The sequence below is a fragment of the Chelonoidis abingdonii genome, chromosome 11 (assembly GCF_003597395.2).
Source record: "Chelonoidis abingdonii isolate Lonesome George chromosome 11, CheloAbing_2.0, whole genome shotgun sequence".
Lineage (NCBI taxonomy): Eukaryota > Metazoa > Chordata > Testudines > Testudinidae > Chelonoidis > Chelonoidis abingdonii.
The window spans coordinates 48,781,279-48,798,701 of NC_133779.1; the positions used below are offsets into that span (position 1 = coordinate 48,781,279).

Sequence of the window (17,423 nt, forward strand, 5' to 3'; positions counted from 1 at the left end):
GACAAGCATTTGGACAAGCGTTTTGTGGCCGGGGAGTTGCTGGAGCCGGGATCCCAGCCTAAGGGTCGCCCCTGCCCTGCCTGGGGCCTGTACGTCTGGCTGAGTGTGGGGCCGCGACAGTCCCGGTGATGCCCTCTCCTCTCCCCAGGCCACCGTGGTTCAGCAGGACACCATCCTGGAGCTGCACCTCTATGACGGGGGAGGCCGGCAGGAGAAGCTATCGCGAGCCAACTCCCGCAAGGGGGTGCCGGGGGATTCGGCTGTGGCCAAGGCCCCGGAGAAGCAGGCCACGGAGCTGGCGCTGCTGCAGAGGCAGCACACCCTGCTCCAGGAGGAGCTGAGCCGGTGCCGCCAGCTGTGCCAGGAGAAGGTGCAGGAGGCTGGGGTGCTGGAGGCACGGCTGCGGGAGAGCGAGCAGGAGCGGGCCCGGCTGGAGCGCGAGGTGGAGGAGGCCCGCAGGCAGGTGGCTGTGTTGCGGCCAGAAGGGGGCACTGCCGAGGCAGTGTGGGTCCGGAAGGGGACGGATCCTCGGAGGCGGAGCCTGCCTGTGGGGGACGCCTTGTATCTCAGCTTCACCCCACCCCAGGTATGGTTACCCACGATGCACGGCGGTGCCTGGGGTGGGGCAGCATTGCAAACTCACTGCTCAAGGGCTGCCAGTCAGGCTAGGGGTCGGAGGCGCGGCCGGGAGCCCCTCAGTCACCAGTTCGACTCCTGACTGGGTCAGGAGTAACCCAACATCCCCAGCCATGACGCTGGGCGTGAAATGCATTTGCTGGATCTCAGCTCCATGGGCAGCAGATGGATGGCACGAGCTGGTCCTTGGCAGGGCAGGGTGGGGCGGGAGGTCGCCCTGCCGTGTTGCTGTCCCCAGGGCTCTCGACTCAAGCCAAGGAATTCACACGCCGCCCTTCTCAGGACAGCCCTCTTGCCCCCGTGCTGAAAGGGGGAGGCAGCTAGGAGCCTTCTCTGGGGTTTTCCTCTGCTGGAGAGTCAGCACCTGCCCCCAGCACAGCGCACCGCTGGTTCCTGGCGCCCACAGTCAGTCTGTGCGGTGTCCCAGACAGCGAGTGCAGGAGTAGATGTAAAAAGCCCTGGGTGCAGTTTGATTGGGGCTGGAAAAAAGTCTCTCACCCCCTAAAAAACCCCACAACCCCGTCATACCTGCTTCTTAGCCCCCCATTAGGGCAGCGTTGCCCCCTGCGCCATCCCCTCCAGATCCTAGGCAGGGTCCCTCCCCTTGGGAGCCCGTGACACAAGGATCCCATCTTTTGGCACAAAACCCTTGGAGTCCTTGATCCTCCCCGTTTCTCGATCAGCCCTGCTGTCCTGCCCGTGTCAACGGGACTTGGTTTGAAGCCCCGCTGCCGATGACACCCCCAGGGCTATGGCGTTGCATTCACACGGGTCCTCTTTTCCCCGCCCCCATCCCCGCAGCAGAGCCAAGGGAGCAACCCTGGGAACCTGTTGCCAAGCGACCGTGCCTTAGGCGACGGCCCCGCCCAGCTGCAGGAGGGCGATGAGGACTTTGAGGCGCTGTCTGAGGACGAGGGTGTGGCCAGCCACCCGTCTCCACCTCCCAGCCCTCGAGGTCAGTGTGGTGCGTGTGGCGGTGTTACCCCTGGCCGTCGCCACAGCCAGCTATTATGCACCAGACCCCTTTGCTCAAGAGCAGGGGTTTGCACACTCAGTGCGGGAGGCGCTGGGTTTGATCTTGGCCCTGGCATGCGTATTTCCTCCCTTGCAACTTAGCAGGAGCTTTGGGGCTTTAGGGTAACGAGGCTGCATAGAGTCCGACGTGGAAATGGGCAAATGATTGGGGGGGACGGGACCTGTCCTGCACTGGGCAGCCTCTGGTGTCCCTAAGCATTACAATGGAACACCCAGTTCCCTGGCCCTTCTCCAGAATGGTGCATCTGGGAGTCAGGACTTTTGGTTCTGTTCCCAGCCCAGCTCAAGCAGGAGGGGCTGGGAGTCAGGCATCCTGGGGTCTGGGTGACCTTGACCAAGTCCTCCCCCAACTTGTGCCTCAGTTTCCTTGTCTGTACAATATGGGTGGGTGATGCTGTGCCCCTTGGTGCTTTGGGAAGGGGTGTTAGTCCATGAATTAATGGACGTCTTGGTGCATGAACTTATCAGTTGGGGTGTTCGGTTCCTTGCAGATTTTTTGAGGATGCAGGACATTCCCGAGGAGGTGGAGAGCAGCCAGGAGATCAAGGATGGAGAGGGCGGTTCCTTGGACAGTTAAAGAGGGGCCCCAACCCTCCTACTCCTCTGCCCACCCATTGCCAAGGGATTGACGCTGCTGCCACAGATTTCCCTGGCCAAAAGAGGGAAGAGACCCTGGGAGAAACGGCACCAAATACAAACCAAATCATGGAGGGGGACCAGGACCACGGCCCAGTTCCTGAGCTGCCCCCGGACATTGGGCTCATGGGATGTTTTTTAACTCTTTGATCTACAGCTCCTTTTTTTTATTCCTTCCCCTGGGGAGGGGGCGGCTGGTTTGCCACGGCTTCCTGAGCCGATTAATTTATTTATTTCGTTTATTGGGGCGGGAGGGACTGGAAGAGTTCGGATTATTTGCTGTCCCTTGGCTGGGAGCTGATCAGACCTTGGGAGGAAGCCACAGGTGTCTGATATCCAGGGCAAATCTTAACTTCCCCCTGGCTGGTTCGGTCAGACGCCAGACGGATGAGTCCTCCCGTCTGGGTCCATTCTCCGTGACATTGCACGCAGCTCACACTAGATGTGCCTGTGCAAAAACACACACAAGCCAACACTATAGGGGCCCCCTGGCAGGTTGGGGTGAAGGATTTAACCTTTCCGCTGGGGTGCCTAGCAGCAATATCTGGAAGATCCAGCAGTCAAAAGGGACATTCTGCTGGGAAGTCTGGCACTGAATTGGTTAATTATGCAAGATGTCACTTGCCCCAGTTGACTCGAAGCCAGGAGAAGTGCGAGCCACTCTGGGGAGGAGCCCACACGGTGTGTAACATAAGGGAGGGAGCAAGGAACAGGCCTCCCGCTGTGGCCTGCTCTGTTTTCGATGCTCTCCAATAGCTGCTGGGCAGCATCCCTTAATGATACAGCGAATGGCCCCAAATACTGTCTCCGGGAATTAATAAGTAGTGGTTCTACTGTCCCTTTAAAAGAAGCAAACCTAAAAGAGGCTCATAAATGTGATGTTTAAAGGGAGGATGGCATGCAGGAGTTGGAAATGAGGGTGATCTCATCAGGGTTCAGCCCTCCCCCTGCAAAACAGATGAGTGCAAACATTCCCCAAATCCTAAGGCCTCCCCGAGGTTGCCCCCTGCCTGCCGACGTGGGAATGGCAGTTGTTTAAAACCCCCTCCTGGTGTTGGGGGGCTGCCGGTGCGGTGGGGATGGAAGAGGGGGAACGTACTTAGCCCTGGCTGCATTGTTCGCTTCACAATGTATCAGGCAACTCCAGCAAAGGGATCTGGGGTGTGTCAGAGGGCAGCAGAAAAGCGGGTGGCAGGTTCTTTGTACCAAAGCTGGAGTTCTTTGTAATTAAATAAAATAAAATAAAAAAAAAATGATGTTCGGGGGGTGGGGAACAGATTGGGGCTCTGATTTTTCCCAGAGGGATGATTGACTTTGGGGTGTTGCCTTTTCCGGGGAGTCCTCAACAGAGCCCTCCCTTGTAGGAGTCTGATGTACAGGTACCACAGACCACTGGCCCACTGAAAAAACGTGGCCTCCTTACATTTCATTTTGGGGTGACTCCAAAATCAATTTGCAGATCCACTAGGAACCATTGCAACATCTTGGTCTTTGTGTTTACAATATTCAGCTGATCTGCTCCTGCCTGCTGGATCTTAGGAGGAAAACAGGGATTGGGGCATGTTGAAGTAGTCCTGGAAGGTTTGAGTTTTTCGAAAGTCTGACCACAGAAAATCTTCTTTTTTTAAAAAACACCTGCTGGCCAATAAAACCTATTAATAGAAGATGTTGCTGCAAGGGAGGAATTTTTTTTAATTAACGCCAAAAAGAGTTTTAATTGGTTTATTGTTTCCTGTTGATTTAACTGTACAAAAAAAATATTAAAAAATCAACCCCCCGTGTGTGTGTGCGCGCGCTGGATTTACTCGAGTCAAAACGATCTACTAGAGAGAAACTTCTCCTGAATTTTTAATGGGTGTCTTGCTTGCTCACAAGATTCAGGAGGCTGGGGGGTTGCCAGCTACAACCCTGAAAAGAGGAGCCTCCGCCAAGCTCATCAGCCGATGGAAACTGGACATGTGCTTTTCAACCGTTGCAGTGTTGGGCAGCCCAGAATGCTGCGTGAGGCGGAGCCAGTGGCTCAGCTGGGGTACGCTCTGCAGTCAGTGATGACCAGTGCGGTGCCAGAGGGTGTGCTATAGGATACGGGGGAAGAAGGGGGCACTTTGGGTCAGTGCTGACCCCAATGCCTCACTCCGCTGCTCTGCTGCAGGGGGTCAGCCTGGACTCACTCCAATGTGGCACTAGGGGGCGCTGTGCTGCAGGGAGCAGTATCTGGGAAGCAGCCCCCTGAGTGAAGTGGAGTAGAAGCGTTCTCTAGAATCCAGTTTACAAGGCTGGCACAGTAATTGGGGTGGGGATGGGGGCAAGATCTGGGGATGAAAAGTCCAACCGGCAGGCGGTTTGTACTGAATGTAAGATGTTTCCGGTTTAATTCGTGGTGGTGGGCTTGCAGCCCCGAGGGTTTTCCATAGACTTTTTTTGTTTTTTAAGCCAGAAGCGCCCACAGCAACCCCTTGTCTGGCTTGTGCTACTCAGACACTCAAAGTCTGTCCCATAACTTGGCTAACATGCATTTCCTTGCATGAGACACCCCGGGGCTTCTTTCTGGAGGCTGGGGGGTCGCACAGGGCATTCTGCACGGGTACCACTTCCGACATCATCTCTCAACAAGGGACTGGAATGATCAGTTGGTTGGGGGGCAGGGTCCAGCGAGGCTGCTGGACACAGAGCAACCCTGGAGGAGCCAGCCGCTGTCTGCCCCGTGGAATCCAGGAAGAATCTGCTCACCCGCTCGTGCAGTGATTTGCATGGCTCTTGGTCTCCCCCCGAGTGGCTAGACCATGGATGGGTCAGCTACAGGCTGTGAGGCAAGCGCGATCCTGCTCCAAGCTCCAGGGGGTCAGTCCCCACAGCTCGCCCAGCCACAGGGCATCCTGCTGCTTTCCAGGGGTTGAACTTTGGCTGGGGCCAAATCCTCTTCACCCTCTACTGGCAGCTGAAGTCAGCCCCCGGTCTCTGTTTTGGGGCCTGACCCTTGTTCCAAGAGCAAACTGTGTGTGTGTTTGTGACGACAGAGGCTGGGGGAAGGAGATTTTTGTGATGTAAAACTTTCCACCCGCCAGAGAGACTCCGCCGCCTGTTGGCGCAGGAGCTGGGCTCTTTGAAGCACAATTGCTGGTGCTCCATCTGATGCCGGTAGCAGACCACCCAGGGCTGGAGTGGAGGGGGGAAGGAGATAGGAGCACTAATACGTCCTGGAGCCAAAAGGCTTATGGAGGGACGGGGAGAGAGCTTGGGAAAAGAACCAGATGTTGCTGAAGTATAAACAGCGAGCAGCGTGGTCTGTTTCCATGTCTTTTGCCTCCCTTGCAGTTTATTTGGATGCAAGCTGAGGGAAGGGCCCTGCTGCGCAAGGGGCTGTAGCGACTGTGGGCCTGAGAGACAGTCTCTGCCCTGCAGAGCTTGCCATAGAGGTGAAGAAAGACAATGGCTGGGAGAGGCCACTTCATAGACTAAGAGGCCAAGAGAGATTAAGGACAGATTGCTCCGGCCTTAATCTCTAGCAAACTAGAACGAGAGGGGAAGAAGCCGAGCCTAGGGAGGAGTGAATATACCAACAGCTGACACCAGTGGGGAAACGTAAATCAAGTCAGGGCTCTACAGCCATACCCATCTCTGGGCGACTGGGAGACGACTGATTGGCTCTGGTTCTTGTTGGGAGATTTGTCTAAAGCCCCTCTCCACCATTTTGGCAATGCAAAGTGGGCCCAAATTCCCTTTAAACTCACTCTAAGGCCCCTTGGCACGGCCCGAGCGGTGGAAAAGGGCCTTCACATAACTGAGAATCAGGCCCTATTATTTTTAAATGCATAGAATGGTATATTGACACGATGGCTCTTCAACGAAGGGCCTGTGTCATGTGACTCCTCCCGCTGTTAACTCCATCAAGCGGGGTCCGCTCTACGAGGCTGCTCCCTCCAACGTGCTCTGTTCAATGCCAGATCCCCGATGCTGACCTGCCTTCCTTTAGGATACCCACCCACACACACATGCATCTTCTGGGGGCAGCTTCAGTCTTCCTTCGGCCTCAGGCTGTTGGACGCTCACCGTTTTCAGGCCTGGATTTACACTCCTGAGCCAGCGGGGCCGGTGCTCCCTTTTTGTTGGGGGTGTAACTCTGAGCATGTCTCTAACATACACGTTCCTTCCAGGGGCTGTCTGGTCACAAGTGACTGCTGATGTCATAATACCCCATTGTCCCCCTGGACAGGCTCCCCAGAGGGTGGCCGGGTGGCGGGTTCCCATGCTGGGTTACAAGGGCCTACGGGTGCCCAGTGCTGTGTGGAATGAAGGATGAGCTGCTCCTCGTGCCAGAAATATGCGTGGGGCTGCACTTACGACAGGCTGCGCCCCATCAGACCCATCCGGGTACAGTATGACAATGCAGAGCAAGGGGGAGGCAGGCCTCATAGAAGGGTGTCCCTTATAAACCCCATAGGAACCCATAAGTGATCTGGGGGCAGGCTTAGCTGCTGGTGTGACCTATGGTTCAGGGGGTGTTGCTGGTCTGTGAGCCAGAGTCCGTTAAGGAGCTTTAGTTCGAGTTATGGAGCCTTGTGCTCTGCTGGTCACCGGTTCAATCCCTGGTCTTGGGCTGGGAGGAATTCCCATGGAGGGCTACCTAGAGGTGAGGGAAGTGGGGCAATTTGCCCTGGGCCCTGCGAGCCCTGACCCAGCGGCAGTCCAGGTCTTCTGTGCATTTTGGCAGCGGGGGGCCCTTCAGTGCTGCCGAAGACGCGGAGCACCTGAAGGGCCCCCGTTGCCAAAATGCCGCCAAAGACGCAGGCTGCCACTGGGTGGCAGCCCCCCCGCTTTGGCCAGGCCCCCTGAATCCTCTGGGTGGCCCTGTTCCCATGATCCAGTGAAGTTGCAGTTAACCACAGGGAACAGCTGCTGCTCCAGATTCAGATGGAAAGTTAGTCTCTGCCGGGGGCTGCACTGTAGCCGCTGCATGAGATGAGTTTTTGCAGGTCTTGGTCCACTTAATGCAAAAGCATTCGCATCCGAAATGAACCACCCTGTCCATTGGCACGGCCTGGCCCCTGCATGGGAGTGTCTGGGTGGGCGTGATGGTTCCAGAGCGTCCTGCCGGGGAGGTGGGCACTGCAGGGTAGGACTGAGGCATGCTGGCAGGGGGCAGTGCCTGGTGTGGAGAGGACTACCCTGGTCTGTGGTCTCTAGGGTTGCCTCCCTAACCCCTCTCCCAGGCAGGAACCCAAGTGAGTTCTTAAAGGCTGGGCCCGATGGATGCCCTGCGAGCAGCTAACCCTAGATTCTCTCCTCTTCTCTCACAATCACAAGCTGCCCCCTCCGGTGCCGCTGGTGCCAGTGGCCCAGAGGCCCCTTGGCCAGCAGGACTGGTACCACGGCTCGCTCCCCAGGCAGGAGGCTCAGGCATTGTTGACCAGTGAGGGGGATTTCTTGGTCCGCGCAAGCCAGGGGAGGCCAGGAGCCCATGTCCTGTCGGTGCTGGCCGGAGGACAGTGCAGGCATTTCATCATCCAATGCCGGAAGGTAAGGAGCTCGGTAGGGAGGGGACATGATGGTGAGCCCTGCAGGCTGTGCATGCCAACCTGCCGAAGGGTTAATCACCTCGAGGCAAGTTCTCATGCTTGCTCGTGTAGTTGAATTGATTTCTCTGGCCATCCCTCCAGCAGTCGCTGGCTGGACTTGCAGTGCCCAAAAGGAACAGGCTTGGGCTTCTATTTCCGGCTGAGACTGGGCAAGTCACTAGACCTTGTTGTGCCTCAGTTTCCCCAGCTGTAAAATGGTGATGCTGATTCGCTGGCCCATCATGCTGCCAGTGCTCTGCAAAGGGGGCCTTAGGATAAAGGAAAATTGGGCTCCAAATCTTTAGAGCATAGAATAAAGGCCGCTATGCAAATGTAGGGTTTTGTAATAAATCAGTGGCCACCTGGGACTTCGCAGCTGTTGCCGCTCAGAAGTGCACAGCAGCAGTGGGGCTGGAATTCAGAGCCTCTTGGTCTAGAAACACGGCCCCCTGGCTATGGGAGAATCCCCACTGGCTGGGAGCAGTAAAGGGCCTGTAACACACACAGTGGAGTTCTGATTCATTCCAGCAGAGGGCAGTGTGCTCTTTCTCTCACTCAAGGCAGCTGGTTCCCTGCTCCCTCCCATGATTTTTAAAATTTGGGGACCCTCCTGAGGGGGACCCATCCAACCTGGCCGCTACACTCCCCTTGTCTACCAGCAGCAATAGCAGCTTCTGTGCCGATGAGCTGATTTCCGCCCTCCCCCCTGTTCACTCTGTACTGATCTGGGCTCTTCTGCAGGGCAGGTACCAGTTTGAGCCTGGAGGGGTGGAGGCACCCACCATCCCCTCGCTCATCCACCACCATCTGCAGTCACACCAGGTGCTCACCATGAAGTGCCCATTCCTGCTGCGGAACCCGGTCGCCAAGGTAAGCCTGCTGCGCTGCTGCATGCCCAGGACCCCCGGCCAGGAGGCAGTGGGTGGGGGGTATGGCAGAGATCCAGCGGGGGCTTGCAATAGGAGAAGAGGCCTGGGACAGGGGCAGTAACAAGGGGTTAACCTCTGCTCCACTCCCCCCTTGGTGGGCATGGGGGCCCCCATGGGTAAGGTTATAAGAGTGGATGTGAAAAACAGCTTGGATGGAAAATTTTGGGCCGGCTCCAGAATCAGGCCCATTTCTCTGTGTTTGCTCCAGCCCTTGTCAGCCCTCACTGTCTCCCAGGGCCCGATCTCATCCCCACAGTCAATGAGGGGACTTTGCCCCCGAGCAGGATCAGCCCCACCACGCAAGCTATCAGCGCTATTGTCTCCAGCCCTTATTGTCTGGCGCCTTGTTCTTTTGTAGGCCAAATGGGACCTGAGCCATGAAGATGTGGTCCTGGGGGAGCTGCTGGGCAGCGTAAGTGACTCCGTTCTCGGCTGTGAACCACGTACTGCTCCGCACAGGAAGCCTGATGTTAATTGTGGACAGGGCTAACAGTCAGGACACCAGGGTGCTGTTCCTACCTGTGCCACTTCCTGCCTGCCTGGCCTTGGGCGAGTCAGTGCCCCTCTCCGTGCCTCTACATATAAATGAGCATCAGGCCCACCATCCCCCTGGGGAGAGCACAGTGTGTGCATCCCACACCGTGGTACGGCAAAAATGAAATAGTGAAGACAGGTGCAAAATTCTAGATGTAGGATGGAAAAATCAAAAGCACAACTGCAAAAAAAAAATAAAAAATGGGGGGGATAACTGGCTCGGCAGTCGTCTTCTGAAAAGGAGCTGGGGGGTCTAGCGGATAAATACGAGTCAGCAATGTGACGTGGTCGGGGTAAAGGCTAACATCATTCTGGGGTGTATCAACAGAAGTGTTGTATGTAAGACACAGAAGGTAATTATCCCCCTCTGCTTGGTATTGGTGAGGCCTCAGCTGGAGACCTGTGTCCTGACACTTCAGGGAAGACGTGGACAAACTGGAGAAAGTCCAGAGGAGAGCAGCAAAACTGATACCCAGTTTTATTAACCTTTCCTCATAGATGGAGTTTTCAAAACTTTGTACGTCTAGTCTTGAGGGGGGAGAGGCTGAATGGGGAGCTGCTGACAGTCTCCAAATATCTTCAGGGTGTTATGAAGAGGTGGGGAGCAATTGTTGTCCTTGGCCACTGAAGAAGCAGTGGGCTCCATTTGCAGCAAGGGAGATTTAGGTTAGATGTTAGGAAAAGCTTTCCAACTCTCAGGGGAACGGGCGTCCAAGGGAGGTGGCAGAATCCCCATTGCTGGAGTTTTTTAAGAACAGGTTGAACAAACTATTGTCAGGGCCGATATAGGTTTACTTGATTTTGCCTCAGCGTGGGGGGCTGGCCCTGATAACCCTCTCGGGTTCTTGAAGCCTGAGATTTCTATGATTCTAACTCAGCAAATGGTTTCTCTCTCTCCACACACAGAGGGGTTTTTATTTGGAAGCTTAAAGGGGTAGTACCCTAAAGAGTAAAAGCATCAGAGTTTGGAGCTCCAGATGGCGCAGGGATGGGATTCAGCTTCCAGAGCCAGAGACTTAGATTTGCATTGACTCTTACACCCCCCAATTTGGGGTGCATTTTCTCCGTGTGCATGTAGAATATTCTAGGTGGATCTGGTAGCAATGCTTATAATTAAAGTTGTCCGGCACTTTCCACTCTAAGACACTGGTTTCAGTTGCATGTAACTTTAACAACGTTGAGCTATTTGTGGTGAAATTTCCCATGCTGGCCATTTGCCTCAGGCTGATCTCTTTGGAAAGTTGCAGCTAAAATGGTTCACCCATTTCCGAGAACATGATTAGGGATTGTTTTGCTCTTATTAAAAATTCTGCAACCTTTTTATTGCAAAGCTCTAACACATCCATGCTTTGAAGCAGGGACTGTATTTTGCAGGAGAGTCACCCTGGGGTCATTGAAGTGCCTGTTTTCTGGAAATTCCACTCAAATTTGACAAAATTATAAGCCTCTGAAAATCTCAGTAGTATGTAAAATATGACAAACTGGAGAAAGGGCCTGAAATAAATAGGATGCAATCCAGTAAGGGGCAATGCAAAATACTCCACTTAGGAAGGAATAACCAAGTGCACAAATACAAAATGGAAAATGACTGTCTAGGAAGGAGCACTGCAGAAAAAGTTCTGGGGATTATAGTGAATCACAAATTAAATGTGAGTCAACACTGTAGCACTGTTGCAGGAAAAGTGAACATCATTCTGGGAGGTATTAACAGGAGTATTGTAAGCAAGGCCTGAGAAGTAATTATTCTGCTATTCCAGGGGCGGGCAAACTACGGCGCGCAGGCTGCATCAGGCCCACTAGACGTTTTAATACAGCTCCCGAGCTCCTACTGGGGAGCGGGGTCTGGGTCTTGCCCTGATCTGGCGCTCTAGCTGGGAAGCGGGGTCTGGGGCTTGCCCTGTTCCGGCACTCTAGCTGGGGAGCAGGATCTGGGGGCCACTTTACGCAGCTCCAAGAAGCAGTGGCATGTCCCCCGCCCTCTCCGGCTCCTAAGCATAGGGGTAGCCAGGGGGCTCCGCTCTGCACGCTGCTCTCGCCCCAAGTGCCACCCCTGCAGTTCCCATTGGCCGGGAACCATGGCCAATGGGAGCTGCAGGGGTGGCGCCTGCAGACAGGGCTGTGTGCAACAGAGGCACCTGGGTGCGCCTCTGCATAGGAGCCAGTGCCAGGTAGGGGGACATGCTGCTGCTTCCATGAGATCAGCCCTGATCCCCCTCCCACCCTCCGAACCCCTCAGTCCCAGCCCAGAGCACCCTCCTAAACCCCAAACCCCTCAGCCTTAGCCCCTGGCCAGAGCCCTCACCCCCCATGCACTCAACCCTCCCTGCCCTAGCCCAGAGCACCCTCCCGCACCCTGAACTCCTCACTTCTGGCCCCACCTGAAGCCCACACCTCTAGCCAGAGCCCTCACCTCCTCCCCTCACCCCAACCCCAACTTTGTGACCATTCATGGCCTTGTGGCAGGGTGAGACTCACTGGCATGGCACCTCCTGCTGGTCATCCTGGGAATTAGCCCTTTGAGCTAGAAGTGCCCTCTGCAGGCTGGTGTCTTGCCTTCCGCTGGCTCCTGTGTCCCCCCTGGAACCCGGTGACTTTACATCAGGGTTCTGCCCCAGCAGTAACCCCCAATCTGGGTCTCCCCACCCAGGGGAACCCCCAACCCTCTATCCCCACCTTGGCTCAGTGGCTACTGCCAGTCACCATCTAGCCCCCGCTCCCTGGGGTGGACAGCAGTCTGTAAACCCCTCATCATCGGCAACGGGGCTTGGACCTGCTGCCTCCACCTGTTCCTGGGCTGCCCCACTGCAGCCCCTGTACCTTTTCACGGGCCCTTTTCAAGGCCTGCAGCCTGGGGTTTTTCAAGGCTGGAGCTCCCCAGCTCCCTCTGCCCTTCCCCAGCGCTGCTCCACCCTAGGTACCCTCCTCAGCTTCCCATGCAGCCAGGTCCTTCTCTCTCTACAGCTAGAGAGGGACTCTCACAGCCTCTGGCCCTCAGTCCTCTTATAGAGCCAGCTGTGGCCTGAGTGGGGCGTGGCCCCAGCTGTGGCTGCTTCTCTCAATCAGCCTGGTTTCCCCCTTCTCCCCCCCGAGCCCTCTCCCAGGGCTGTTTTAAGCCCTTCAGGATAGGAGCAGGGTGACCACCCCGGTACAGGCCCATTATATGATTTCCACACCCAGTTGTGGCCCTCAGGCCAAAACGTTTGCCCACCCCTGGGCTATACCAAGCACTGATGAGGCCTCAGGTGGAGTACTGCATCGGGTCCCAGGCACCACAGACGTGGAAAAACCTGACCTAATTCCAGAGGAGAGCAACAAAAAAGGATTTCAAGGATTAGAAAACATGATCTATGAGGGAAAACTGAAAAAAACGGGTTTGTTTCGTCTGGAGAAGACTGGGGGACGGGGGGACGTGACCGCAGTTCTAGAAGGTTGTTATAAAGAAAAGGGTAATAATTGTTCTCCTTAACCACGGAGGCCAGGACAAGAAGTAACAGGCTTAAATTGCAGCAAGAGAGATTTTTTCAGCGTAGTTAAGCCCTAGAACAAATTAGCCAGGGAGGTTGTGGAATCTCTATCACTGGAGCTTTTTAAGAGCAGGTTAGACAAACACCGGTCAGGGATGGTCTAGATAATACTTAGTCCTGCCTCGATGCAGGGGACTGGACTAGAGGACCTCTCGCGGTCCCTTCCAGCCCGATATTTCTATGCTCTAGAGGGAACTATAAATGTATCTTCTCATTGCCTCCTCCCTATCTAGTAACATATGGACGAAATCCCTTTAAAAGTTACACCTCTCTGTGGTGCTTGTATCCGCCTTAGGCGTTCACTTCCTAGTCCCTTTTGTTCACTACGTCCTCAGCACTGAGATAATGACACTAACAACAGGGCAACGTGAATATTTCATACAGCAGCTGCCATCCCGTCTTTGTCTGTGTTAGGAAATACAGATCTGATGGTTTTGTGCTGCTGCGGCCCGTAAAAGGCTCTCGGAGCAGTGATGAAGGGGGGTGGGTCTAGGGGGTTGGAGGGTGGACAGGAGTGTAATGCACCTTGCTAAGGGAAGGGGAGGGAAGGATAATGGTGGGAAGGATCTGTGGTGTCTGTCATGCACGGCCCTGGGCGAGTCAGCAGCAGTGGGACATCTGGATCATACATCAGAATCCCTAGTTCTTACCTAGCACTTTTCATCCTTAGAGTGCCAAGCACTTAGCAAAGGAAGTGGGTACTATTATACCCATTTTGCAGATGGGGAAAGTGAGACAAAGAAAGGGGAAGTGATTTGTCCAAGGTCACCCTAGTGGCAGAGCTTGGAATAGCACCCGGATCCCCCTGACTCCCAGTCCAGTGCGCTATCCGCTAGGCCACACAGCCGCTGAGGAGTAAGATTTGTTGTCAGTGCTGTGATTGGCATCTTAGGTGCAGCCCTGACGTCACTGGGAGCTCAGTGGCCGCTGCAAAATGAGCGGGCGGGTGTCAGGATGATGTCTGCAGGACAGGAGTCGGCAGCACAAAAACCCACCCGTGCTGTGGGCCCTGCTTCGCTTCCAGCCTCAAAAGAGAAAGCAAGGAGACATGCCCAGATACCAAGGTGATGGGCTCTGTCTAGGAACCTGCAGAGAACAGAAAGACTGAATGGGCCAAACTCTCCTTTCATCCCTAGAGGGGAATCCTTCCCAGCAAGGGCATATTGGCAGGGGGTCGGTGTAGCAGGGAGGCCCAGGCAGCTAGAAAGCACTCCAGCCTTCAGAGCTTGCAGGCTGAGCCACTGACACCGTTTGAGGGAAAGGAATTGGGTGTGCAGACCCTTTAAATTTCGAAGCACTCCGTTGGTGGGTGGAAACAGCTGCCCTTTTGTTCTGGGAGTGGCTGCAGCGTGCTGCCAAGTGAGGGGGGTGCACATGCTGTGCTCTCTCTATGGAGAGGCAGGGCCTGATTTCCCTTTGGCATGTAATGCAGAGCAGGCCTTGCTCTGCTGCCTGACCACTGTTTCTCCATCCCTAGGGGAATTTCGGGGAGGTGTATAGCGGACGCCTGTCATACGACAACACCCCCGTGGCTGTGAAAACCTGCAGGGAGCACCTGGCCCCGGAGACCAAGCACAAGTTCCTCATGGAAGCCAGGTCAGCCAGCAATGGGGTCTGACGGACCAATGGGCGAGGGTCCTGCCTGTCAGCTCAGTGGCTCATATCTCTGCTCCGTCCTGTTTCTAAGGATCGTGAGGCGCTACAGCCACCCGAACGTCGTCCGGATTATTGGCGTCTCTGCCCGGAAGCAGCCTGTCTTCATCGTCATGGAGCTGGTGTCTGGTGAGCAGGAGAACTCTCTGCATAACAGCATGCTCTGCATGTCCACCTGTGACGCCAATGCACCTGGCTTCCTGGGTGCAATGTCAGGCCTGTGCAGCAGGGTTGGGAATGTCACCACCTCGTGGGCGCAACCTGAAGTGTGTGCATGCCCTATTTCCTGCGCAAAGCCTAGCGAAAGGAGCGTTTGACTGCAGATTGAAATGCAGCCATAGCTGGTGAGTTGGCGTGAGGGGCATGGATCATCTGGGTCTTTTGTTCTTTCGTTCTCTCTCTCCCCCCACCTAGGTGGGGATTTCTTATCGTTCCTCCGCTCCGAGGGGAGCCGGCTCTGGGTTCAAGACCTCATCCACTTTGCAGTTCAGGCAGCCGCAGGGATGGCCTATCTGGAGAGCAACGGTTGCATCCACAGGTACAGCACAGAGAATTGCACCCGCTGGGAGGCTAAGTTGACACCCCGGGCACCCAGAGGGTTAACAATTGCCCTGAAGAGTGAACAAAGTCCAGCACTAAAGCTCTGTGTCTAGCTCCCCTGCTGGCCAGTCCTGCCTGCTGCATGCAGGAAGTATCCAGCCAGCACCTGGGAGTGACTAGCCCTCCATCCTCTCCCCACAGGGACTTGGCAGCCAGGAACTGCCTGGTGGGGGAAGGCAACGTGCTGAAGATCAGCGACTTCGGCATGTCGCGGCAGGAGGCCAACGGTGTCTACGCCTCCCGGGGAGGAATGAAGCACATTCCCATCAAGTGGACGGCGCCGGAGGCTTTGAGATACGGTCAGGGGCGCGGGAACAGCTCACTCCTCGCTGAGCTTTTACAGCAGTCGGGGCAGGAGGAAGGGGCCTGGGTCCAGGAAGGTCTGGGGCAGGGGAGGCTGGTCAAGCCCAACAACATGCGCCCTACTGGAGTGTGAAGGGACTGGAGCAGTTTTTCTCCTGGGTTTGTCTGGTATCAGCTGGACACGGAGAGGATGCTCTGGTGCAGAGCGGGCTGATCGCACTGGTGAAGGCAGAATGCTCCAGGTAGGGGTGGGCCCAGGCAGTCCTGGAAATACCGGTACTTTTCTCATTCAGGATGACACCAGTGGAGTGTCCTGTATTCTGGGGATGCGTCGGTGGCTACCCTAGCTTCACGGGTAACCCTGCCAATCGCATGACAAAGGGCTACGGGATCGGGCCCCCTTCACTAATGTCCTCTGTGTGGATTGATGGCAGGCCGGTACTCGACAGAGAGCGACGTCTGGAGCTACGGGGTCCTACTGTGGGAGATCTTCAGCCTGGGGGCTGCTCCCTACCCTGGCATGTCGAACCAGCAGGTGGTGAACCAGGTAGAGCGAGGCAAGTAGCGTGAGCTGGCATTTCTCACAGCACGGGTCCTGGACAAGGGGCACATCCCTGAGCTAAGCGGGGTGGGTGGCCATGTGCTTAAGGCTCAGGAGACCAGGTTCAGTTCCTGGCTCTGCTGCAGTACTGACAATCATAGAGTCATAGACTTCAAGGTGCAGAGAATCATAACGTACCTCCGTCCCGTACATAGGACTATTTCCTGCCCTACTCCCCAGCCCCCCGCAGAGCTACTGGCCCCCCGTGCTGTGTGTCTCCAGCCTCTCTTGCCTTGGCAGGTTTCCGCATGCGAGCTCCTCCAGGCTGCCCGGTGGAAGTTTACGACGTGATGCTGAGGTGCTGGGAAGCCAGTCCCAGCCTGCGCCCCAAGTTCAGCGCCATCCATCAGGAGATGACGCAGCTCCACTGGAACTCTGAGTGACCACGGGCCTCCACTTCCCCTTTGTAATATGTATCCACCCTCCCCTCTGAAATAATCTATATAAAGCCTCTTAATGCCTTTGCTCCAGGCCTTCCCCCCGCCCCTTCATCTCAGTACTTGGAACTTGGTTCCTAGAAGGACTGGTGGTTTGAACCCACTTTAAATATTTCCGTTACATGCTGCTGTTAACCAATCAGAGCTCCTCTGCCAAACGATTGGCTGCAGCGAAGGTCAAAATGATTCCCCCCGAGCCGGTTGGACAGGCTAGGCACCAACTCTGCTTCCCGATTGGCTCATCAGTGAGGAACGTTGGTGATTTTCTTGTCCCGAACTTCAGATGTTGTCTCCACTTCTGAAGGAGGATTTAAACCCACAAGGGCTGAGCAATCCGGGCATGCGGCACAGAGCTTCCTGCGCAGCCGATGGAGACGTTCCGAATGAAGGTAACAATGCGATGATGGTTGGGCCAGTGCGGGCCTGGGCGTTGCTTCGTTGTCATCTGTGAAGTCCTGGTCACTGCTGCTCCGGTCTGGGTTTGGCCTGTGGATTTAGTGATTCTGTGAACATCGGACTCCAGCGTGGGTTCACCTCCATGAACGAGGCCACACCTCTACTCCCAAGGCCCTGCCCTTGCTCCGCCCCCTCCCCTGAGGCTCCGCCTTCACCCTGCCTCTTCCCACCCCAGCTCTAACCCTTCCCCCGAGGTCCCCGCTTGCTGCTTTTCACCCTCCCCCAAGTGCCTTTCCCAGTCACCAAACAGCAGATCATCGGTGCCTCCAATCAGCTGTGACTGATTGGTGCTGAGCACCCACTTTTTTTTCCATGGGTGTTTGAGTCCTGGACCCCCCATGGAGATGGTGCCTATGGATCCAAGGGCCATCTAGCCAAGCGTCCAGTCTCTGGCACTGGCCAGCCCCAGCCATTTCAGAGAGACGTGCAAGAACCCTGCAGTAGGAATAACCTTCCCCTGCAGAAATCTCCTCTTTTCCCACAGTAATTAGAGATTGGTTTATGTGCTGACACAGAAAGGTTTA

The 17,423-nt window shown here is 55.6% G+C and overlaps 2 protein-coding genes across 3 annotated transcripts in view; both read left to right on the forward strand.

Moving 5' to 3' along the window:
• The window catches only part of ARHGEF2 (Rho/Rac guanine nucleotide exchange factor 2), a 116,299-nt gene extending 112,215 nt beyond the window's left edge, over positions 1-4,084 (forward strand). For both annotated transcript variants that reach the window (XM_032792158.2, XM_032792161.2), the window contains 3 exons: positions 149-586; positions 1,438-1,591; positions 2,163-4,084. In XM_032792158.2, the coding sequence (XP_032648049.1) occupies positions 149-586; positions 1,438-1,591; positions 2,163-2,248 (678 nt within the window). In that variant the 3' untranslated portion in view covers positions 2,249-4,084. The remainder of the gene's footprint in view (positions 1-148; positions 587-1,437; positions 1,592-2,162) is intronic.
• A 3,473-nt stretch (positions 4,085-7,557) lies between these two features.
• On the forward strand, positions 7,558-16,389 carry LOC116831887 (tyrosine-protein kinase Fer-like). The gene is made up of 9 exons (XM_032792232.1): positions 7,558-7,824; positions 8,604-8,732; positions 9,150-9,203; positions 14,327-14,445; positions 14,537-14,631; positions 14,917-15,040; positions 15,244-15,401; positions 15,840-15,962; positions 16,247-16,389. Exons 1-9 carry the CDS (start codon positions 7,558-7,560, stop codon positions 16,387-16,389), a joined length of 1,212 nt encoding a protein of 403 aa, XP_032648123.1.
• The last annotated feature ends 1,034 nt before the right edge of the window (positions 16,390-17,423 follow it).

Bases quoted from the DNA above. Each gene is read 5' to 3' on its own strand.
- LOC116831887 (XM_032792232.1), top strand. From the start codon at position 7,558: ATGCCCTGCGAGCAGCTAACCCTAGATTCTCTCCTCTTCTCTCACAAT. The intron at 8,733-9,149 runs GTAAGCCTGCTG...GTTCTTTTGTAG, and splicing joins TGCGGAACCCGGTCGCCAAG to GCCAAATGGGACCTGAGCCA. The intron at 15,041-15,243 runs GTACAGCACAGA...CTCTCCCCACAG, and splicing joins AGCAACGGTTGCATCCACAG to GGACTTGGCAGCCAGGAACT.